General features: G+C 52.5%; 1 protein-coding gene across 1 annotated transcript; it reads right to left on the minus strand.

Moving 5' to 3' along the window:
* Nucleotides 1–474: 474 nt before the first annotated feature.
* On the minus strand, nt 475–23,030 carry hs6st2 (heparan sulfate 6-O-sulfotransferase 2). Its single transcript, XM_069193680.1, has 2 exons — nt 21,960–23,030; nt 475–2,510 (listed from the first exon to the last, which is right to left on the minus strand). Exons 1-2 carry the CDS (start codon nt 22,523–22,525, stop codon nt 1,739–1,741), a joined length of 1,338 nt encoding a protein of 445 aa, XP_069049781.1. The 5' UTR covers nt 22,526–23,030; the 3' UTR covers nt 475–1,738.
* Between the last annotated feature and the right edge of the window lie 2,119 nt (nt 23,031–25,149).

Raw genomic sequence — 25,149 nt, forward strand, 5'->3', positions numbered from 1 at the left:
CTGTCGGAAAATCTAACTTGGGCACTGGGGAAGGAAATTCAAAACTAATTAGAACCTTGTACATTATAACTTATTTGAGGTATCAAGTCAAAATATCAAAGTCAAGATAGCATTTACCCTGTATCGAGCGCCCTCTGGTGTTTAAAAGCATTAAGCGTCACAGTCGTTCTGTCTGCTGTTCCTGATATCTATGGTCTCCAGTGTCTGTCCTCCTCAGGGCCGGAAGGACGTCACAGGGCAGCACCTGAGCGCCACCTGTCGACCAGCTCCGGAACAGCGGGCAGGATCCTACTGTAGTCCTGCATCAACTTTCCTTTCCTTCAATCTTGTGGGTGCAAATCAGAAAGTTTTGGGAATTCCTCACAAAGAGGCATGCAAAACGCGAGGCCGCTTGTCTGTGCGAAGATCAAATCAAACTGCGGTGGCTGAAAACCAGTCTGTACAAAAGCTTGGACAGCAACACGCAGGAGACTCTTTTAAAGCGGAAGCCATTTTTTATTTATGGCAAAGCGTACTTCATCCCAGCCATTCCCTATATACAAAAAATGATATATTTACAGACAGAATACGAGATGGGATCCATGCGCGCCACAGTGTACAAAAATAAGATAAAAGCACACAGAGTAAAAGTGTTCGAATAAGCCCCGGTTTCGAGCACCTGTATCAGTTAAGACTCGTCGTTAAGGCTCACAAATTAAAACTTTGTAAAGTCTTGTGTCGTAAAATAGCTTCACTAAACCATCCACGGCTCACAGCAGCAGCAGGCACGAGCTGTGCATCATCCAAACCCGCACAGGCGACGCCGGGCCAGCGGTCCCAACGCAAGCCACATGGCCTGACCCGCCGCGGGGGCAGGGCGCCGAGGAACACCCCGCACCGGCGACCGGCTGCAGGGACAGATCGCTGGCTCTGTCGCTGTGCAGCGACGGGACAAGGGGGGCGAGATCAGATAAGATCATCCTATTGGCCGAATACAATTTCTTGCATGAGGAATTCGTCTTTTCGCAGACCCCAGCTTGCTCTCCATGAGACACACAGACAGGGAGAGAAGCTGGGGGTCAGAGCGCAGGGTCAGACATTTTTATACGGCGCCCCTGGAGCAGCTGGGGTTCAGGGCCTTGCTCAGGGGCCCAGCAGAGTAGGATTCCTCTGCCGGCCGCGACAACCTTCCAGCCACGGGCGCCGATCCTGAACCAGAGAGCCACTGCTCCGCCCCAGAGAGAATCTGGCACACGATGACCGGGGCAGCAGAGCCACACTCATCGGGCAGCAGGTTGTAGATCCCGGCCCATCCAAGCAAGAGGAAAAGACAGAAACAAGGGGGTGCAAAATCCCCCCCCCCAACATTTTGTAATTTGCATGAACCAGTCTTCACACCTTCACACACGTACTGTAGTGAATACAGACACCTACAGGATGCACGACACACATACTGATCTGCGGTAATAACTTAGGGGAAGAGGCGTCTCCTTGTGGGTGGAGCGCAGGAAAGGGAGGTCAGAGTTCGGCCCTCTCTGTCGGGGGGAGGAGGGGGGGGATCGTGGCGATCGAGGTCACCACCACCCCGGTCGGGAGGCTTTTCCACACTCCGGAGGGGAACTCGGAAGTCTAGCGTTAAGGTCTTCTCAGTATCTTTAAATAAAACGCCGGTTCAGGACGCTGCGGTCCAGTGCTGACAGAAGGGTGTTTCCTGGCCGGTCCGGGCCCGCGGGGCGGGTCAGCCCCCCCGGGTCCCTCGTTACCGTTGCCACTGGGCCACGTTGCCCAGGTAGTCGCCCCCCAGCTCCGTGGCGTTCTCCTCCTGGTCCCACCAGCCCAGGGCCAGCCCGGCCTCCTCCTGTCCGCGGGGGGGGGCGCCCCCACCCGGCCGGCCGCCGCCCCCCCCGCCCGCCAGCCGCTGCCGCCTCTCCCGCTGGCGCCGCCGCCGGGCCTCGCGCCGCTCCTGCTGCCGGGCGAACCGGAAGCGCTGCAGGAAGAGGTCGCGGGCGAAGTCGTACAGCTCCACGTCCAGCCCGTTGAGGCGGCGGATGCGGGCCTGCGCGGCGGCCGCCACCTCCACGCCGGAGGCCCGCGTGCTGTTGAGCTGCGTGAAGGGCGAGATGAAGGCCATGCGGAAGGTGCGCTCGAACAGGTACTGCGTCTTGCGCTGGAACTCCGTCAGCCCGAAGAAGGCCATGCCCTGCAGGTTGCGCTTGGCGCTGTCCAGCAGCACCCGGCCGCGCGCCTCCTCGCTCATCGCCGTCAGGTTGTAGCAGCCCACCAGGCTCAGGTCGGCCAGCATGCGCGCCTGGCGGTTGTTGGCCAGGTTGTGGGGGCAGCCCATGAACTCCTCCAGCGTGCAGCCCGACCAGTCGTCGCCCGTGTAGCAGCTGGGCAGCTCCGAGGACGTGGGCGCCCGGCCGTCGCACACGTGCAGAGACGCCTTCCAGGTGGCCCCCCGCTGCACGTGGCGCCACTCGCTCAGGTAGCGCGACACCGGGTCCCGCAGGATGGTGATGTAGTAGTAGTTCCTGAGGGGGAGGAGAGCAGGGAGAGAGTCAGTCCCACCACAAGCAAGGGCGGCGCGGGAAGGCTGGGCTCAGCCGGCGCCACCGGTTTCCTGGGAGGACCCTGCTGTCCCAACGAAGGACGCGGTTCAGGAAGAGCGCCGAGGAGGCCACTCCTGTTCATCTAGAGATGTGATGGAAACCAACCCTTCTGCTTCTACGATGCAATTACACCCATTTACAAATCCTGCGCTGACAGCTCTCCGGGCAGGATCATGCAGTATCATGCAATCTGGAAACATCTGGAGAGGTACATTTTCCAAACCCCAGACTAAAAATACACAGGTGCCGCAGACGAGCGGTTCTGCTCCGAGTGATTGGCCATTCTGGCTTCCACTGACCATTCAATACAGCACCACACCCTCTTGTGAAAGAATATACACTATATATCCAGGCAATATAAACTCCCTCTCATGGGTGTTATTAAGAGGCGGCAAACCCACTTAAAGCCACTAAAGCTGTATAAAAACCAGTCTCAAGACCTAAGGGCGGCTTCCTTCCACAGTTCGAAATCAGAACCAGGACGGGAGTACAGACTGGTAGAAATGGTCGTCCTGTAATGCCTCGGTCAGGCACTAGGGGGCAGCACAGACAGTATAATGATACCGGAGGAGACCAACTGAGGGGCTTGCTGCTGCATTTACTGAAAAAGATCTGGCTGCGAAGGGAACAATTGTCATGCTGAGAGCTCGTTCTGGTGTGAGCTATCCGCTGTCAGCTGTCAGGGGTGTGAAGCTTTGATCAGACTGAGCAAAGATGCTCACAGAAAGGGGAAAACGGGCAAATAGGGAAAGACAGACGGTCAGCGCAAAGGAATGGCGAAGGTGAAACTGCAGAAACGGAGCGTTTTGGCACAGAGAGACTAGCCAAAACTAGCAGCAATTTCCTCATTTTACACCAGGGAACTGGGGGAGCGGGGAGCTCACAACAGGCCAGTTCTGGTCGGAGAAGAAAACTGCGCTACGCTGCAGCGAAAGACAAAATGTTTAAGACATTGTTTGTCATCGTTTAAGATGTCGCAGGCTCCAAAGCGCTAAATGGAGCAGAGGCTCGTCCTGCACCAGGACCCAAGACCCGAGACCCCTCTGGTGGACTGATCCCACCCTCCCTTCAACAGCACTCAGCCAACTGTGGAATCGGGGAGGATGAATGTCTAACGACACGGATGGTGATATTACTGAAAGATTTCAATGTGCCACACAAATGCTGGGACACTGGGATGGGAAATACAGATGCTGAAACTGAAATGGCTGAAATGGGACATTTATTGACCTTATTAAAGCTTCTTGGAAAAGGAACCTACTGGGAAAATCCTGCTGCTACTGATCTAGTTTAGACCACGAACAGGAGGCACGTCTTTACACTAAGAGCTGTGGGAGTGTGGAACAAGCTACCCAGCCATGTATCATGCTTTCTTTCAAGAAAAAGGTGGATGAGAATCTGGAATTAATTAGCCACTGACAACCAAAAAGGCTAATCATGCCACATAGTCTCATCGCTTAAGTCCTTATGTTTTTTTTTTTCCAAAGAACCGGGAAATAATTAACAGAGGATATGTGAGAGAACCATAAAAAACGTGCTTATAGCATGAGAGCTTTTGATGTTCAGTAGATTTTAAATCCCTAAGGTTTGAGGATAGAGCAGGATGGTTTGAGAAGAGGCAGAGCAGGTGGTGAACTGGGAACAGATGGATTTAGAGGCAGCAGCATGGTTATACATCAAAAACAATGTTCAAGGCTCAAAACCAAGTCCTCAAAAAATCAGTTGAAGTATAGGAACATATGGCCTAAAGGGAAAATGAAGCCAAATCGACTGGAAGGAAGAGCACGCTGTGCATAGTGTATATACGACTGTAGCACGACCAGCTACAGGAAGAAATGACAAAGATATTAAATTCACAGAGAGAGAGAGCAAAGAATATTGCAACACGGGCAAAAAATAATGCAGGTCGACAATAGCGATGGAAGTGTAGAAGCTCAGGTCAGTAGTTTACAGGATAATGGAAAATTTAGATTGCTTTCGCTACTAAACTACCAAATGAGCAAGATGGACTCAATGCCTCAACACCTACGCCCCCAGCCTCTCTCGGGTTCCCCCAACAGCAGGACACAGCAGCATGTGCTGCTCGGAACTTTGCTACACCTTTCTTTAACCTGACCACGGCCCTCCTAGGACATCAGCTCCCCTGTGCTGTGCTGCCGTTTTCCTGTCGGACAGGTCCGTGTGCTCACCTGCTGAAACACACCCAAAATCTACACGTCTGCTGAGGTGAATCTGAAACCCCGGCCGGCTCCACAGCGCTCGAGCTGGGACTAATCTGCTTGATCAGGCGTTTTTGGCCGCTGTATTATTAGGCCTTGATTGCCGGATCGATTTTCCGATCCGCGATGTAGCCACGTCTCTGGGTAGAGAAAGGGAATTACAAACGTGTGCCGGGGACAATAAAGAGCCTGTCTGCTGATCGGATCCACATCGATCCGGGGACGGAATTCCTACTGGCTCCGAGCAGCCACGGCCCCAGAAAAGCTATATGCTATATGCAACAAAACGGGATTTGCACTGACATGCGGGATATGGGATAACGATCTCTCGAGCTGTAAAACAATCAAAACCGTAGCGATTTCGAAAAAAGCGTTGATTCTGTATTTTCACTCTGCTAGGGAACAGTACGAGCCGGGCCCACTAACAGCCTTTCCATTGATCGATTCCAGGCCACGTTCAGGAAGAGTGGCAAAGAGTCACAGCAGCTGCACCTCACCGGTATTAAAACTCGCATTTCAGCGTGACAGTGGCACAATCCTAGTTTATATTCCCTCCTGGGAGTGCGGTCAAGGAATGCGTTTTGACAAGGCATGTAAGCAGTCTTAAAACAAGCCAGTAAATACCCCTGACATCGATATTTATGGTTTTACGGGACAAATAAAACAAAACGCTAAACAATGCTGACATGTCTAAATAAAGCTGTGTGTTCGATCCCTCCAGGGACCATCTAGATCCGTCAGATTCGACTGTTCTTCTCTGGAACGGGACACCCGCTCCCCCTCCGCGCTCTCTCCCCGGGGACGGGGGGGACGGGGGGTGTCCAAGAGAACTTACAAGAGCCTGGGAGCTGCACCATACTGGCTCCATACAGCGGCGGTCTTCAGTGCACAGCCAGGGGGGCCACCTTTTACTGCTACAGCCAGGCAAGGCAGAGCCAGGAGGTGCTGAAGAGACTCGCCACAGGCAGCAGGGGGCGCTCACGTACCTTTAAGCAGAGGGTGGGGGCTGCTTGGGATTGAGTCTATCAGACAACAACTGAACCACAGAGGGCTCTAGCAGGGTTAAGGACTGAAGGGATAAAAAAAAAAAAGACGCAGGAACATTGAAGTTGTGTCATTAAAATAATCAAGAAACCAACAATCCAAAGAAGGAGCCGAGAGTCTGCGCGAGGACAGGCACTGCTGCAACTGTTCACATCAGCGGTCTAAACATCAGCCTTCTGGACGAGCATCTGCACCAGGCCCTGCATCGTGCAGAATGCCAAGGTACTGCAGACACTAGTCACGTGTCCATTCAGTTCATCATTACAGCAGTACACAAACACTGCACTGCCAAAACAGAATGTGTCAAATCACGTACAAAACAACAGACGTGTGAACATAGAAGCATATTACAAGAAACTGCACGGCCACAGACGAGCACACAATATTGTGTTGGAATAAACAATAATACACCTTTGGTCAAGACGGATTGGGAACAGAAAAATGCAGGCCCTTTTCATTCCATGCATTTCAACTGCATTAGCTGCCTTTCAGACACCTTAAATGTGCTAGACGAGATAGGCATCCACACTTTTAGAGCCCCAGAAACCAGACTCAAGGCCGCCTCAGGATAGTAGGTCACATTCTAGTTCTACAGGCCACATCAGTCATAAATAAAACATGTTATTCATTCTGTGGAGTGCATACTGGCACACCAACGATGATTGGTTTCTCTATAAAGTGCCCTGTTAGAAACTGGACGATTTCCTGTTCAGACACTTCAATCATGACCAATTCCATCGTGGCTCAGCATTACAAAAGCCTTCGCAAAGTGACGAGCCTCTAGTCTCTTGGGTAGCTTACAAAATTAATTCCTAGCTTGGCGTTTGGAACAGCATCTCATGATAGGCTAGAAAGATCAAGTATCTGGGCCAAGTGATCTGTAGATTTGGTGCTGCTACATATTAGGACTGTCACTCTCTCTATTCCACAGAGCTGTGTCACTCCCTCCCTTATCAGATGGAAATACTGCAGAGGAAATGGCACACAGATGAAAAGAGCTTCAGGCTTTGAGGGCTGAGGCTTTTAAACTCCTAGAAGGGTCCAGAAACGTGAAGCAGCAGGATCAGACTTGGGAACAACAGAGCCCGAGACAAAAAGGGGAACAAAAAAACTCAAGGGAAAATGAAAAGAAACGGACAAGTTTCATCTGAACTGGAAAGAATGTTTCTCGTGGTTTGTGTCTATTTCACATGACCTATAGTTACTGCATTGCTGCAAATTAATGTCATGACTTTCCGAAAGGCAGCCGAGTCTTTCTGAACGATAATCTGACGGGGAGCAGCCATGCGAAAGATCATGTCGCTGCTATAGTCGGCTCGCGCAATTGAGAAATTGACAATTTCTCACCCCATTTCGCTGAAAGTGCAATTAGACCCTCGGAGCCCAAATTCACTCCGTTCGTCACAAGGTGATGAAACTTTTTAAAGTTCAAAACAAGAACAAGGGAAATTGCCAGCTAAAAAAGTGACAATCTTCAATGCAAAACTACAGTACATCTTTACAGCTCTGATAAGCCTTTACGTCCAATAACCTTTCAAATAACTTCAGATAACCTTCCAAAATAAATCTGCCCAACAAAACCGATTAACTTTACATATAAACCAACTTGACTGTTACAGCCGTGAAAAGTATTAAATTGAAATTTTTCATCACAGAAGTCGAAACACTTTCTTCTTTGCTTCAAAGTGTTTTTTCAAACAAACTGTGACGTAAGCCAGACTAAATTGAGACTACTTTTATGTTTTTAAAAAGACTTCATACTGTATATCATTTTGGAAATGCATTTAATATCCGGAAGATACAAAAATTACACTATAATGTGTTGAATACTTTGAATATTCTACAAATATTTGACCCTATTTTTCTTGGATTTATTTTTATACTCGGTATAATAGATAAGCATTTGTATCGATTCTTCAAAGTCTCTCAGTGGAAGTGATACACTGTGGAAAACTATGAAAATCAAATAGGGCTATTTATGTCATATTGTTGTAGAAGTCAAACAATTGCAAAAAAATGGATAAACATATCCAGACCTATTTTCAGTGATTAGGGATGTTTTTCTATGCATATGTATAACTATACACAGAAATATTAACGACACAAACGCTTGCAATGATCACGTGCTGTGTTTTGAGTACCTTGAAGTTTATTTTAATGCCCCAAGCAGTGTTTTGATCTTTAGGGACACATACCTGTATGTGTTTTTAAACTGAACAATCCTAAAGGCTGTAAAGGTATACAATTGTCCAGCTTCTTCAGGTGCAGATGAACAATACTAAATAAACCAATTAAAATGTTTTTTTCAACCCCCTTATTCCTGGTGAGGGTTGGAAAAACCTGGAGCCTGACCTGGAAGCACAGATATCAGGGCAGGACCACACCCTCAAGAACCAATTATACTGGATAGAGTGCCTCTGGGAGCTGGGAAGGAACCAGGGCACCTGGAGAAGACTCACATTACTGTGAGGAGAACATGCAAACTCCACACAGACCGTGAACCAGTAATCCAACCCGGGCCCCAAGACCCGTGAGTCAGCAGCACTAGCCATGGTGCCACCCAAACTGCTCAACAAGTACAATAAAATAACAAGAAAACAGATCGAAAAAATTCACAATTCCAAGATATAGACACTGATCATCGGCCCGTATTGGATTATTTTGTTGAATGGTGTAACAACTCCTTCCTTCAACTTAGTGTGTCAAAAACCAAAGACATGTTCTGTGATTATGGAAAGCACCCACCAGCTCCAGACAACAGCCACTGAGGAGCGAGAAACTGCAATTGTCAACAGTTCCAAATATCTTGGCATTGTTGTTGACTACAAACTACCCTTTGAGGAAAACACAGATGCCATAAGAAAACTTTTAATGTGTGTACTACAACGATAACTTTATGCTACAGAACGTTCACCGTCACTGTGTTCACTGCGGTAGACTGGCGTGATAACCTTCACACACACACACACAATAAAAACAGACTGTGCCGGACCGCGAAGGCAGCCAGCAAAATTATTGGTGCACAACAGCTACAGCTTTCAGAACTGTACGGTGAAACAAACAGTGTGGAAGGCCAATATAAACACCGACTGTCATGATCGCCCCCAGCACAGTGAGTCTGAGCTCCTTCCACCCGGGCATCAGACTGCCCAGACTGAAATTCAACAGGACCAGGTTACCTTTTATTCCTACAGCAATCAGCCAGCTTAATTTGGACAACTGATTGCACATTTTACTTAATATATATTTCTCTTTCTCAACATACATGTTTGCTAATGGGTCCATGGTGTGTTCAATGTATTGTGGATTCTGTTGTGTCTTTTACCTGCCTGCAAAGCAAATTTCCCCATCTGGGACAATAAAAGTCAAAGTAAGCAAGCAACACTGGCACCACTCAGGCCAATTTTCGCTCGTGTTTTGCAAAATCTCTTAAAACCGACAACATAGCTAACAAGCTGGAAGCCACGACTACTAAAAATGTACAATGAACTCTGCTTTAAAAAAACACTATTATGTGTTTTTAGGCACAGCATGCAAGGACGAACCACAGTGAAGCGTGCAGCTACACCTCTCCTTCGGTGCCTGTTGTGGTGCCGGCAAGTGCACTGATTTACAAGGGCCACTCGTGTTCGCCGTGTCCTATCTCTACACTTGACCTGATGTTACTGCTGACATGATGAGCCGACAGGGGATTCCCCCGACAGCGTGCGGGTTGCAGCCTGTCTGCCAGGCTCCTGTGCTGGGGAATGCTCACCTCATTGGGTTTCATGGCTTCTCTGCTTGGTCCAGTAACCGGACTCCGCAGCTGCCCACACTGGCCCAGCAACGGGACACCGATCGCCCCCTCAGACACACACACAGCCCAGCAACGGGACACCGATCGCCCCCTCAGACACACACACAGCCCAGCAACGGGACACCGATCGCCCCCTCAGACACACACACAGCCCAGCAACGGGACACCGATCGCCCCCTCAGACACACACACAGCCCAGCAACGGGACACCGATCGCCCCCTCAGACACACACGCAGCCCAGCAACGGGACACCGATCGCCCCCTCAGACACACACGCAGCCCAGCAACGGAACAACGATCGCCCCCTCAGACACACACACAGCCCAGCAACGGGACACCGATCGCCCCCTCAGACACACACACAGCCCAGCAACGGGACACCGATCGCCCCCTCAGACACACACGCAGCCCAGCAACGGGACACCGATCGCCCCCTCAGACACACACGCAGCCCAGCAACGGGACACCGATCGCCCCCTCAGACACACACACAGCCCAGCAACGGGACACCGATCGCCCCCTCAGACACACACGCAGCCCAGCAACGGGACACCGATCGCCCCCTCAGACACACACGCAGCCCAGCAACGGGACACCGATCGCCCCCTCAGACACACACACAGAGCAGCAACGGGACACCGATCGCCCCCTCAGACACACAGACAGGTAGAAATAGGACACTGGTCGTCCCCGCAGACAGATGGACGCAGCCAGCCCAGCAGAAGGACACCCCCTGGCCCCTCGGGCAGACAGACTGCCCGGCGTTATCGGACATGCCACACCCAGGTTGGGAGACTTGACTGAGGGTTGGGAACATCCCTCCACACCCTCTGTCCCTGTCCACCAGCTCGCTGAAGGATGACACAGCACGGTTCTCAGAAGCTGACTACACTTCAACTTCCAGCCCATCTGGACCAAGACTGGAGACACGCCCCCCCATCCCATCCAGGCTCTGTATGTCACCCGCTGCGACATCCACTTCACTGCCAATCAGATCTCTACAACTACACTGGTCCTGACCATCTCTTGCCAGTTACTTTTTCTGTTATGATTTTACTTCGGCCTGTGTGGAGGGCTCCATCAGAGTGGCCTCCTTTCTGCAAAAGACGTTGGGGGGGGGAGGAAAAAAACAAACTGGCGTCGACGTGATTCCAGGATGCTAACCGAGAGAGGAGACTCTCAGCTCAGCCTCTCGGAGAAAGTGCTAAGTGATTTCTGTCCGGGTCTGAATTATTCAAACTCCGCTAAAGAGAAGAGTCTTAAACCCCTCTGTTCCACTCCGACGTCTGACTGGAAACACGGAGAGGCACTGCTGACCCCTCCACGTCCCGTCTCAGAGCGGGTTCACCCAGAGTGCCACCCATGTTTAATTCACAGCAGGGATCCCCACCCCTCCTCCCTCCCGCCCACAGAAACTGAACTCATGACACTCGCCGCCGAGAACCGCCCCGGGGCTCCGCCGCTGCCCGCGGCCGTTTCGCGGGAGAGGGGCTCGAGAGGGGAGGGAGGCAGGGAGCGGAGCGCGCGCGGAGGGAGGGGAAAGTAGGGCAGCGTGTATAATTCAGGAGCACGCCGGCTCCCGACGGGGTGGCGAGGCGCAAAACGCGTTCGTTAACACCCGGGCCCGCTCGCGAGCCAGATGATCCGGCGCCCGGGGAGTGCGCTTCGGTCAGGGGGCCGCCCACAGTTCACTCCTCACACGCGAGTGAACCAAGCCTCACGACTGGCTGCCCGGTCCAGCCTGCTGCTGCATCCCCATTCGTTTTTTTGAAGCATCTTTCCTACATTTGCGCTGCTTCACAACCATTCCTCCATTTTTAACCATCTCTTCCAATCCAGGGGTGCCGGGGAGCTGGGGCCTATCCTGGCAAGAAAGGGCCAAAGGGAGGGTACAACCCAGACAGAGGGCCACTCCATTGCAGGGGCAGATGGGTAGAAACACACACGACCGCATAGGGACCATTTTCCCACAAGCCAACTAACCCACCAGCATGGCTTTGGCCTGGAGGAGGAAACCGGAGCACCCAGAGGAAACGCAGGGAGAACATGCAAGCTCCACTCCACAACCAGCATGGGATAAATATTTCAATGTGCTGCAGTAATCCGGAGAAGCTCGCTATGAGAGCCATCACCTAAAGAGCCACCTCCAATGACGCGATCATTTCACGGTGAATAGCAAAGTGTGCCGGAGCTCAAAGAACTGCAAGAACGATGCTGGAATGATTAAGATGCGAGATTTGTCTCCATGTAACCTGCACTTATTTTGAGAATCCACAGGTTTTTTTGTGGGGCATGAAGGTCTGAGCGTGGCATCGCTCATCTAGGCGCTGATCATGCCAGCCTCTGTACAGAAACACGGCCGTGTGCTGCACATCCACCTTTCTCTCTCCCGTTCCGCGTGTGGCTTCAAAGGGTTTATATCGCAGCACAACACCCAAGAACCCAAACGATTTAAGTTGATCACACCCTCAGCAAGAGAGGAAGGCCTTCATTTTTGAGGGGAAGTAAGGAGACAGGGTCTTTCGCCTCCGCCAGCTACACCACCGAACAGTTGCAATGCAAAGACCACTTCCAGGGCAAACTATAAAACGTTGCTTCTTCTGAAAGGCGGGAACAAGCCACCTTGACCGAGGGCTTGAAGAACAGAGCCACACCCTCCCGCCTGGTCCACCAGCCCGTCCACACGCAGGCTGTGCTGCGCTGCACTGGAGGCCCTGCAGAAAAAGACATCGAAACAGCGGCACTGCACAGGAAGCACCTGCTGCCGGGGCCTCAAGACAGCACCGAAAACGGGGGGAGAAGAGGAGGAACAACCGGCTGTCGAGCAATTAGCTGGATGCAAGTCTCAAATTCCTGTGCTGTTCCGTGACCAGCTTTCTGTGGCGCGATGAGGTGAGCCGAAAAACCTCTCGGCCACTTTTCGCGTGGCCGAGAGAAAGCCTGCTGTCACTGGCAGAACCGCACATCGCTGGAAACTCAAGGTCAGGCACCGATGTCCTGTCGGCCTGGACGATGGAAGATGATATACCCAGAGCAAGCTTCCTTCAGGACCCACGATGATTATAGCCTACACTTAACAATAAAACAACCAGCATGACTTTCACATGTATGGCTCTGATTGAAGCAGAGGAAATCCAAGTTTCACCTTAGCTGCTAACAAAGGACTAAAACACAAAGTCTGTCATTTGCACCTTTCTACCGTATCCTACCAATGCTACCATATCCCATATCACTGCCCTTTATTAACTCCATTACAACCCACACAGTGGCATAGCGATTTCGCCCCGGCAGAAACAGATGTGAAGAATGCATGGATGGTGGGGAGGGGAACGAAAGACAAAGAACGTATCGGCCCACATGTTTGTCAGCAGAGGGATTGGTTTAGACAGGACTACATCTAGCTGGGAGGCACAAGCCTCAGAGACAGCGTTCTTGAAAGGCCCCTGAATTATTCATGGCAGAAAAATGACTTTCCGTACAATTAATTCTTCATCTTCCCCACAAGATTAAGGAGAAGAACCAGCGGCTTGTGCAATCCCACCTCCTGCTCTTATGATGAAGCCTGGAATCCACCCAACGCACCCCAGGCCATCGACCGGGATTCCTCTGCATCGGATTTCGGAAGACAGCAAAAGGACGGACCACTGGAATTCTGCTTGTTTTCCCAATCTGGATATTCATTTTTAGCAAGTGCATTGCCCACGCCACAGACCAATTTTTCGGGGACGTTCCTTGCTTCGCACCCTTGCTGGCGGTGGGAACAGCTGGGACTGGACGAGGTCCAATGTGAACACACGTTCCCCGAGGTGCTGAAGTCCTTTTAACGCTGGGGATCCCCAAGGAAGGTTGGCCTTCGGTCAAGGTTGTGCTGAGGGGAGATGGCGTATCTGGGGGCAGAGCTGTGAGCTCCAGCCGAGATTGCGTGTGGGGCAAGAAAGAGCAACTACGCTTCTCAATCTGGCCACACACTATCATTGTACGGGCCTACTCATTGTGCCAAAAGAACCGCAGTGCTGGATATTACCAGGGAGGATCAGTGACCTGCTCTCTAACCGAGCACAGCAGCTCAATCATTAAAGGTGTACGTCTGGAGGTCAGAGCAAACCCTACAGGCCATGATGCACTGGTCAAGTACAGACAGCCAATGGAAGAGCTGCAAATGTCACCAAACGATAATGTTTGAGCAGGGGATCTGCGTATCAAAACCAAAATTGCTCAGCTGTCCTTGACTTTCCTGAATGATGCATCTGGCGGCGCCCAACAACTGCATTTGTCATCCAGAATCTTTGGTCAGGGGGGCCAGCAGAGCAGCATGGAGTGGCTGGCTAAGGCTCTGGGTACCGAATAAAAAACAAACCTCTGCACATACCCTCTTTGCTTTTTCAATCACCGGCTAGCATTTTCCATTCTGATAGCACGTGGCTCTATCTCACTACAGGAACAGGCAAGAAAAGGAAATAAAAACTTGTTAAAAAAAGTGTTAATTAAAATTCTTCTCATTAGAAGCTTTGAGGAATCTGTGCGCAACCCCGCATTCAAATTTAACACAAACGGAAGTCAGAGTAATTACCTACTAAATCGATTCAACTGAAGTGCTGAATCCCCCCCCCCCAAGCATAATCAATTAACCTCTGCACCGTCCCAATAACAGTGCACACACCTCCCCTTCCTGCGAACTCCGCTAATTTCCTGTCACCCCGAGACGATAAACGAACTGAATTGCACACACTGACACTGTAATTCATTTCCTTCCTCGAAGGCACAACCAGAAGTTCTCTGCACCTGTGCCCCGTTTCCCGATGCCCCCTCGTGTCCCCGGAGCCATGCAGAGGTGCGATTGTTTCCCGCCCCCAATTCGAGCTTTCCGCTATCGTGCCCCGGAAGTCAGCTGTGCAGCACGTCCTGAGGTGGTCTCCCTCTGCCCCTCACGCAGGTGTTCACGGAGCTCCTGCTTCCAGCCCAACTCAAAAGGAACATTACCAAGCGCGTGCAGACTCAGCCTAGAGCTGATTTTCCACTGGTGTCCTAAGTCATAATAAGAGGAACTACATCTGCAAGCTTGCTGCAAAGCAGAGGCAACTATAAGCAGTAGTTGCACAGAGTGTGGGCAGAGAGGGATTCCCCTCACTCCCACTCTTCTGCAACCCCACGCCGCTCTTTTGCCTTTGCTATGGAGTGCTGCAGTTCACTCTGTACTCGCTCACTAATGCCTTTCCATCCCTGCCACTGTAAGACGAGAAGGCCCGCGCTCTCTCTCTCTCTCTCTCTCTCAGGTCTCGTTAGGTCTCGTTAGGTCTCGTCAGGTCTCGTCAGGTCTCGTCAGGTCTCGTCAGGTCTCGTCAGGTCTCGTCCCCACCCCCAGACCCAGCGAGAGCACACCTGCCAGTCTGTAAGCCCAGGGTACGGCTGCACACTCCAGGGGCTCCACAGACGACTAGAAAACCGACTGCTTTGCACCCAACCAATAGGAAATGGCCCAAAGTAGACAGGGCCGTGCACACGGCCTTTGTCAGCCCGCCAACCCACCAGCCCACTCCAGCCCCGCGGCGTGCTGCGGCAACACGCCTCTCCCGGTGAGCGGCACGTTCCCCCGGTGACGTCACCACCGACCTGCTGGCGCCAGAGTCGCCATTTCACCGGGAGCCGCCAGTGCCCGGGCCGAGGTATGGCAGCTGACCCACAGCAGCGCTGAGCCCAACAGCGCCTTGCTGCTTGAGGAATCCCAGCCGCAGGCAGACGGCGATGTGACAACGGGGTCCTGCACCTGCGACATCTGGATGATGGAGCTCAGACCGCCCCCAGAGCGTATACTCATTCAGCAGCACAACGGAGCGTAAATACAGATGATTCCCAAGTTCTTTCCAGGGAAACCTACGCAGACGTGTGCCCAGGGTTGGAGAAACCTGTGCAGCGCAGGAAGGAGCCTGAACGGTTGGGTTAATTAAGGAACACTGCTGCACACAGCCAAATCACAACTCCAGCGTCATGCTCTCATCAAGCTTGCGATGCTCAAGAGCCCTGCTGCTCTCACAATGCGAATGCTCCAAGGTCAGAGGCTGCTGGGGTCAAAGGTTTACGACGCCAACAACCCTCTGCGCAGCCAGGTCACGCATGCAGGCGTGCAGGACCTCTGGCAGAGAACCGCTACCGCTTCACCGTCCAGACTCAGCTGGTCCAGCCCCAGCCAGCTGCATGTGGATCTGAGGACCTGGTGCTCTCACGAGATGTCAGAGGCTTCAGGATCTCAATGTCCCCTGTGGAGATAAGAGAGGCCCACCTGGTGCTAGCCTTTTACTCATCCGTCATGTCCGCCCAGATAAAACACTAGTCGAAGTTGATGTTTTGCGTTTTGCACCAAGGGGCTCCTCTAAATCTTCCAGCACACATACGCCAGCCCCACCACCACCCATCAGTTTCCCATTTGTCCAATAAACCCACTCGCTCACTTCAGCATATCCTCCTGCAAGGCCAGACTCCGTCCTGCTGCTGCTGCTGCTGAAGTTAAGCGAACGCAGCTCGGCTGCACACAAAGGCCTAATCTATTTGATGTAAATCAATGTGCTTCTTATTTAAATGGCTCAGCTTTCCTTTAGATGGTACATTGAATTGATTCATTAGGCGCGGAGTCACTGGCTGACGAGACTGCCTCTCTCTCTCTCTCTGTTTCTCTCTCGGAAAAGCGTGCTTGTGTTAGGTCGAGGGGAAATGACACAGAGGACACCAAGTAACCAGCCCCTGTCACAGGGCTCCCGTACACTGACTGGACACAGAAACGGGCAGGCACACTGCTTCTCCACATTCCCCATTCACCCCTCCCGGCTGTGAATTTGGCAGCACAGTTCCGATTCTTGGGTCATCTGGTCTGTCGATATGCCAGATGCCTCCCCTTTCGTCTTTTAAAGTGGAGGCTCCAGGCATGTAGCACGTCTGACGTACAACTCCGGAGACCTGTCAAAACATACCTGCGGTGCATGACTGCATACACGGGCAGCACACAGAGATGCTGACGGACAGACTGCGTGCGAACGGGAGACAGCGAAATGAAGCAGACTTCAAGTGCGAGGTGGCCAGAACAGCGTGGCGACGGCCGAGGGCAGGAAGTACTAAGCAGAGAAAAGTCAGACAGCTTTTCAGCAGACGAGACTGCACAGCGCACGCCAGCAAACACTTCCTGAGCGCAGACAGGCATTGCTGCACACAGACGTGTTGACTGTTTCCCTACACACACATTAGCATGAAATGATGATAAGGGCAGCGGGGGGGGTGGGGGGGAAACAAAACAAAACAGACGCAACCTAATCGCTGAAAAGTTTCTCTTTTCATTTCATAACCTAATTTCAGGCTTAATTCGCCAAGAAGATGGAGAGAGCTTTTAACATCGCGCTGCTTCATCGACCCTTCCTGTCTTGCCCTTTCAGCGCAAAGCCACAGGATGTGAGAGAGAGCGAGCGAGCGGGCAGTCGCCCAGGTCCCGGGTTCCGGCAGGAAGCCCGCTGACCGGAACGCCGCTAACCGCAGCTGCCGGCCGAGCCGGAGAAAGACGAGAACAGCGGAGGGCGAGGAACGCTCCTCCTGACCCGTACAAAAGTTCAGCGCCCTCCAGACCACCCATTTAAAGAAGAGCAGAGTTTCACTCCAATATCACTTCAATATCTACTGTCCGCCATCTACCGCAGCAGCGAGACTCAGCAGCCTTGAAAGCAATTTCCTTTCATTAATGCACCATTGTATAAGCAAGGGACAGGCCAAGTCCAGCTATCTCGAATGAGAGAAGAGGATGACAAATGAAAGCAGTGTTCACCCACGTGGTTTCATCGTGTCCGAAAACGACACTTCAGTGGATTCTGCGCTGTTCTGCTGGGAACCACACAGATGTTCCTGCAGCGCCCCCCCACCAGGATCCCAGTGACCCCAGTACCAGATTCTCCAGCCCAGATGTGACTTTACATGGAGCCTGACGGAGGGGAAGCACACCCCCTCGCCACTGGGAAGTTATAAAACATGCTTCTGAATCAGGAGCGGACGGGAATCAGTCCAGAACGTGCACTGTAATGGTGCAACATCTCTTGGAACAAACGAATTTAGAGAAAACATCCGAATGTTCGGCACACGGTGAAGTCCTCAGACGAGCCGGGACTTCTGCACACAACGAGTAAGTTTAAGGCATTTAGATTTGACTTTTGACGTAGTACACAAGAGAAATAGAGCCAGCGTGAGGCGTAACCAGTCTCTCCCTGACTGTTGCCCACTGTGATACCTGTCCTGGCCTCCCTGCCGGGGGGGGGCGGGGAGAGTTGGGGTTCAGAGGGGACAGCGTTCCTGAAACCACCTCCCCGCCTGGCTCAGCTCCGTGAGGGTGCTGCTCTCTGCGCCGACAGCTGGAAATTCATAAGGAGGCGATGACGGCCATCGTTCACACCGACGACTGCGGCGGCTACAACTTTTGTACGAAGTGTTTGTGTCAGTGAGCGCTCCGCTGGAAGACGCGAGCCGGCTGAGGTCTGCAGGAGGGGGAGAGAACAGCTGAGAAACTGGGGGAACTGGGTGCCCTGCCACTACAAACGTCGCCGAGCGAGTGACGCCAGATGCAGGGTCCGTCTGTCGGAGCTGCAGAAACGAGAGGGACACCGAGACGGGACACGAGGGGGGAGGGAGGGGAACAGATCTCAGCGGGGTGCTCTGGTGGGATGGGGAGGCCGAGAGGGAGGAAATGCGGGGCGAGCTCCGCAGAGCTGGAACGGGGGGGGCAGGCGAGCTCCGCAGAGCTGGAACGGGGGGGGCAGGCGAGCAGGCAGAGCTGCTGCACAGAGAGAGGCAGGCGAGCAGGCAGAGCTGCTGCACAGAGAGAGGCAGGCGAGCAGGCAGAGCTGCTGCACAGAGAGAGGCAGGCGAGCAGGCAGAGCTGCTGCACAGAGAGAGGCAGGCGAGCAGGCAGAGCTGCTGCACAGAGAGAGGCAGGCGAGCAGGCAGAGCTGCTGCACAGAGAGAGGCAGGCGAGCAGGCAGAGCTGCTGCACAGAGAGAGGCAGGCACACACACAGCAGTCCCATCACCTCGCCAATGCACAGCCAAACGACGTGAAGCTCCGCAGTGATCCTCAGCCACACGCATCCTGTTTACAAACGCTACAGATCCCAGACAAATGCCCGAAATGCAGATTTGGCCTCTTTTAACATTCCCTATGAGACGGGGCAATGACGCGAGCTTGATTAGATTAGAGGAAACCTGCCCTCCAGTGCCTAATGGCATATAAATATGACAAGGCCCTAATTAAACTTTCAGCGACGTGTCAGCCGGCTCGAAGTCCCGACTCACTCCTGTAAAGTGGGAACAGATGTGATTTACAGAGCAATCATTTTTGGCGGTGCCTCTTGAAGAGGGAACAGGAAAGGGAAAGCAATGTTCTCTAGGCTGTGCATCAGCAAAAGGCAATATTTCTTGTGTGCTCTGCATGTCGGCCAGCCATGCACCAACAGCTCCTGACCAGGAAGTTCGAAGCGAGCAGCAGTGACCTTTCAGCCAGCCCGTTCTCTGCCAAGGATGAAATCTCCTTTCTTCCCAGCCTGTTGCTGGAAGCAGCACGAAACCCGCTCCCTCTCCTCAGCCCCCATCGCAGGGAAGCTTGGTGAGAAGATCCGCCTCAAGATGCGAAACGGTTCCCACAACTCCAGGATCCCACAGGCAAAGCGGACATCCAGGACCAGGAATGAGGAAGGCGCGTTTGCAACTTGAGGACTAACTTCAACCCCGCGGCAAAGTACATTCAAGACGTTCAGGCTTGTATTTGGAACAAGGAAGGTGTAGCATCAGGGACACCCACACAGCAGTTCTGGCAGGGCCAGAGTTAGGAGCAGTTTGGGTCAGTCCTGGGGCCACTAAGAACTTACTGCAGCACAGCTGCCTGCAGTCCAACAAGCTCCTTAATCATAATACTCAATTTACGAATCAAGCAATCAATTGCTGGTTATGTCACCATACCGCAACAGAGGAGAGGGGGGATTCTGCATTGGACTTCCCCTGAAAATCGAGGGCATGCGGCTCTTTTCTGGGTGAGCTGGGGGCTACCGCAGCACGGACAGAGGTGTCTGGGACATGAAGACCAGATGCAACAATTTCTTTGGACTGAAAGCAGTTGCTATATGCGCTGCCAGAACTTTACGTCTGGGTGTCCAGAGTACAGCGGATTGCTTTACATCAGCAGACACATTGCTGAGAACGGTTGAACACTTCTCCCAGTCAAAGGAGGTCTGTCTGTAACAAGCAGGCCCAGAAGACCTCCTGCATCCCCTGAGGACCAGAGCAGGGAACCACCTGCTTCAGACCAGGAAACTCTAGAACCCTGGGGTCCCCGGGACCCCATCATCTCTATGTCTCCATCACCACCAGGCTCCCAGTTACGGACCCCAACTGATAACCACCAAGCCAGCAAGTGTTTCATCATCTCCAGGGTTAATTTTGAAAGGGTTTTCAAGTTTAACGGCGATCTTTTAGCGAGACTTCAAGAGGTACCGCTCCTTCCAGATATGATCAAGGTTGAAATCGGAGGCATTATTAATTCGATTGAAACGACAGCTCGGGAGGGATGAAAAACGCAAACGGATACCGGAGCCAATGGCACCAGGGCTCGGAAAGCCCTGGACTAAGGAAAGACGGGTACAGGCCCTGCCGTTGATGCGGCCAGCAGCTCAATTAAAAACCTGAATCACCCCTCATCAGCAATTAACAGGCTTGTTCGGAGCAGCGAGGCCGGCGCGGCCAGTCACGGGAGATTTCCACACCTTCCGCGCGGACATCGCGAGCGGTTTCACAGCACGAAGGCGGGGGCGCGCGTGCGAGGACAGGAAGGTCGTGTCACTCCAAGTATCGAGAGAAACCTTTCGAGCGCTCCTTCCGGTCCTTCTGCGCCTACCTGGAAGGAGCGAGTGAATACATTCAAATTAAATTGCATCTGCCGGGGAGGAGGGGGCAGGCTCCTGACATGAGTTCCCCCCCCCCCCCCCCCGCGCGTGTCGTTTCCAGACGAGTCCAAAACGCTCGTCTGCTGGAATACAAATGACAGAGATGTTTTGTTTGTTTTGTTTTGGGGTTTTTTTTTTAACCCCGGAAGGCCTCACGCATGCCTTTCACACCGAGCCCCTGCCATCACAGGGGTCCCGAGTCCGTCCGCTGCAGCGCTGAATTCAGGACCGGAGAGCGCCAGCGGCGCACAGTTGTGGCTGTCGTTTCAGCAAACACAGCTGAGCGGTGCCGAGCTCAAAGAGCCTTGAACACACTAGGCTCTGTCAATCCGAACCCAGGTGTAAAAATAAAACACTCAATGGAGAAATGGCGGTCCAGCTTCAGGGAGCCTCGGATAACGGGGAGATTCCACGAAGTGAAACATTTACCGTGCATTCAGCGGTTACATTGCCCTGGGAGGCGCCGTTAACGACGCATCTCATCCTCGTTGCCAGACGACGGCTGCGCCCGGCCGCCTCGATTACAGGAACAGTCTCTGCGATTCGGTTAACACAGGAAAATAAAACCCCAGCTCAGATCGAGTCGCCGAAGAAGAAGAAGAAGCAAAACTTCAAACGGTTTACTTTCCCGCAGAGCCCTGTTCAGATAGAAGATGGACGCGCTCGTCTGTTGGACGACAGCTCTGCTGTGGCTCAAGTACCGAGGCTGAAGCCCGCGGTTCCCACCGAGTCGGAAGAGTGAACACACCTGGCCGGCCGGCAGGTCGGAGCACAGACGCGCAGTGTGCCAATGTCCCCGAATCCTCTAGAACAGCCCTACCCCCCCCGAACCACACGAGCAGTCTTGTATAGCGTTACGCAGAGGGCATCGACAGTTTCGGCCACTGCTCTCGATGTACACGGGGACGGTGATTTTAAAAGGATGCACTCCTAAGCCTAACCGTGGCCTTTCCGAGCGCAGCGGGACACGCTTACTGCACCTCGGAGGACCTGGCGCACAGAGCCGCGACTCCTTGCAGTTCAGGAGAGCCGCGGGAGGAGAGCTACTGTAAAGTTCCTGATCGACGCATCCCCGTGTGCGCAGAACTACCACCGAGCTGCCACAGTCCATAACTCGCTTAATAGCTAATAATAATAATAATAATAATAATAATAATAATAATAATATGAGAGTTACTTGGCGGAACACAGCTCATATGAAGCGGGCTCCTAAAAGGATTTCTGAAGAGACCAGTCGAGGTTTACCTACCGCCTGAAACCGGGTGACAATTATTATGGGGGTCCCCCCGTCCCTCCTGACCCGTTTTACATCAAATACCCGCCCCGTCTGTGTCGCTCTCTCGCCCGGACTCACCTGGGGGTCTTCTCGGCCGCCGCCGCCGCCTCGCGGTCGCCCATGACGGCGGGCACGCAGCGCGTGAGCTCGGTCCAGTCCGCGTGCAGCCCGCAGCTCCAGCCCGTGGAGAAGCGCGAGAAGAGCCAGGTCTCCTGCTTGCCGGGCCGGTGGCACGTGCACTTCTTCTGGCCGGCCCGGCACTCGCACGGCCGCTCCAGCTGGATGTTGCGCACCAGGTGCCGCCCGAAGGTGGTGCCGCCGGTCTTCTGGATGTGCAGGAAGACGATCACGTCGTCCCCCTTGATGTTGAAGTCCACGGCGCGGCGCAGCTCGGCCGCCGTGAAGTTGTAGCGGGGGACAAAGCGAGCCGGGGTCCAGTCCTCCGAGACGTACGGGTCCCCACCCCCGCCGCCGCCGCCGCCCGCAGCCCCAGCGCCGCCCGCAGCCGGGGACGAAGCCCAGCTTCCCTGCAGGCGGAGCAGCAGCTGGCAGTCGGTGCCGGGGCATACGTACTGCAGGACGATCACCCCGAAGAGGAACAGCATAACCAGGGCTAGCAGAAGCCTGTTGGATTTCTCATCCATGTTCGCGGGGAAGATCCAAACGCATTACTCGCCGCTGCCGTGGAGCCCCCAGCGCTGACTCGGGCTAGCTGTTGCAACCCTCCTCGTCAACAGCGAAAACAAAACAAAAACACGAAGCAGGCGAGGGTGGTGCCGCCGATCTGCCTTCCCGTTTTAAAAAATCGCCTCTCCCCCCCCCTCCCCGTCCCCCACTTGTTTAACCGCTGCAGTCTCTTTCTCCCGTTCGTACCTCCATGATCTGAGCCAATCCAATTTTTTTGTGTGTGTGTGTGCTATCCCATCAGCCCCTGCCGAAGCCCGAGAGCTCGTGCCGTGACTGGAGGAAGGAAGGGGCGCGAGCAGCTCGCGGCTGCCCCCAGCGCCGCTCGATGCGTCCAATCGCCGTAATTCAATTACAGGCGGACTTCATCGCGGCACACTGTTTCGGATAAAACTAACAGCCGGACACGGGTTATACGTGGGCTCAGGCTGTTTTAAATTGTCGTTTGACACTTGAAACCTGAGAATAGGTTCAGAGAATGAGCATCCACAATAAAGAAACATAAGCGCTTGCGAATGATCTTCTTCTCATTTCATCTGAGCCGCAGTATGAGTGTACACCCCGAGTGTTTTGAAATCATAAAAATGCACGTTTGCGCGTACAAAGACAACGTGCAAAAATCGGTTTTCCCCCGAGGGTCACCGAGCGAAAAGAACGGGTGTCGGGGCACCAGGTGTCTCGGGTTGTAAGTCGCCCTGGTGAGCAGTGGAACAATGCACGTTACCTCTGACCATCTGTGTACAGCCTTGGCCTGAACCAGCCCTGGCCAGATGGCTCTGACCATTGCACGAACGCCCCCCCCCCCTGGGGGGGTCAGTCGAGAGCCTTTGTTTAGAAGGCTTGAAAAAGCCCCGGTCACCACAGACCTGGAGAAGAAGGAGAGCTGGTGGACCCAGGAGAGGACACGGACACCGGGGAAGGCTCTGGCATCATCTTCCTCGCCCCCCTCCTCGACACTGGACTTGTGCAAATCAAGTAGGAACCACACTGTCTGGGACAGCCTGGACCGGAGGAGAGAGCCAAGAGCCGCCAGAGGAGCCACACAGACGACTGCAGTATTCTGGGACATGTGTGGGGTCACTGGGGTCCGACAGGGTGCCTGTGGGCAGTCTGGAATGTGTGTCTTTTAGGGGTGTGTGTTGTTTTATAATGTATTCTGGGTGTTGGATGTTGTTAACCACTAGGAAATAAAAGCACACTTTAGCCATTGGGAGTGGCTGTTTCTGGCGGTGATTCTGGGAGATGAGCAGAACCTGTGGCCAGGAAAGAGGGGTACAAATTCTACTTTTATAATAAATATAGGGGTACAAAAGGGGTAAAAAAATGATATACCCTCTGGGGGTAGCGATTATAAAGCACCCTTTATAATTGCTAGGTGGTGTAGTCGTGCACAAAGCAAGAGTAATTCCTGTTGGAGGGGTCACCTTACCCTGACACATGCAACAGCAGCTGGGTGTGTTAGGAGTGATGAGGATCTTCCGTGGGAATTCCAGGTTGGGATGAAAACTAGTTAGTGTACATTCCTATCCGGCGTGAGGAGGCTGCTTTCACTTAGAATTGACCACCCCTTCCTTTCGGTGTTTTTAATGGGGAGAAATTGCAGATGTGTTTTCACAGAGCTCTGTAACTAATATGCATGTACTCCTATCTACAGAATGGTAGCAACAGACTAACATCCAAAACTGTATACAAAGAAAACAGAAAAATAAACGTAGGCTACTGATAACCTTCCTTCGGATGAGACGTAAAACCGAGGTCCTGACTCTCTGTGGTCATTAAAAATCCCAGGGAGTTTCTCGAAAAGAGTAGGGGTGTCACCCCGGTGTCCTGGCCAAATTCCCCATTGGCCCTTACCAATCATGGCCTCCTAATAATCCTCATCTATGAATTGGCTACATTACTCTGCTCTCCTCCCCACTGAGAGCTGGTGTGTGGGGAGTGTTCTGGCGCACTATGGCTGCCGTCGCATCATCCAGGTGGGGCTGCACACTGGTGGTGGTGGAGGGGATCCCCATTACCTGTAAAAGCGCTTTGAGTGGAGTGTCCAGAAAAGCGCTATATAAGTGTAAGCAATTATTATTATTATTATTATTATTATTATTATTATGACTGATAACCATCTTATTACGTTTAAACCAAAATGTGGCAGTAAACGATTTATGTTTCTGCTTTGTGCTCTAATTCTACTTGGATTCAGTTTTTGTCGTTTCCATCATGCTATTTTGTAAACCAGGAATAAAAGACCTTTATTTTTTTCTTGGGAAAAAAACAATTAGTTCATCAGAATGGATCTTCAGGTGTCTATTAGGGAATTATTGAGTAAATCCCTGCAGGAGATAGAAAACAGGCTCCTACCTCAATATTAAGTCATCAACAGGGAACACTACATCCAGAGGTCAATAACTGACTGAAAAAGACTATTTCTCTGTTCGGAGCAGGGGAGGTATTGATCTACAGAAGTGAGCAGTTTAAGGGCTCTGGGTTTTTTTAAATGTGAGCTGTGCACTTGATTTCTGCAAACCTGTACTGACATGTTTCGCAGCCAGTGATGTGCTGAAAGGTTAAAATGATTATTATAGGAAAG

The sequence above is a fragment of the Lepisosteus oculatus genome, chromosome 8 (genome assembly GCF_040954835.1).
Source record: "Lepisosteus oculatus isolate fLepOcu1 chromosome 8, fLepOcu1.hap2, whole genome shotgun sequence".
In the NCBI taxonomy this organism is placed as follows: Eukaryota; Metazoa; Chordata; class Actinopteri; order Semionotiformes; family Lepisosteidae; genus Lepisosteus; species Lepisosteus oculatus.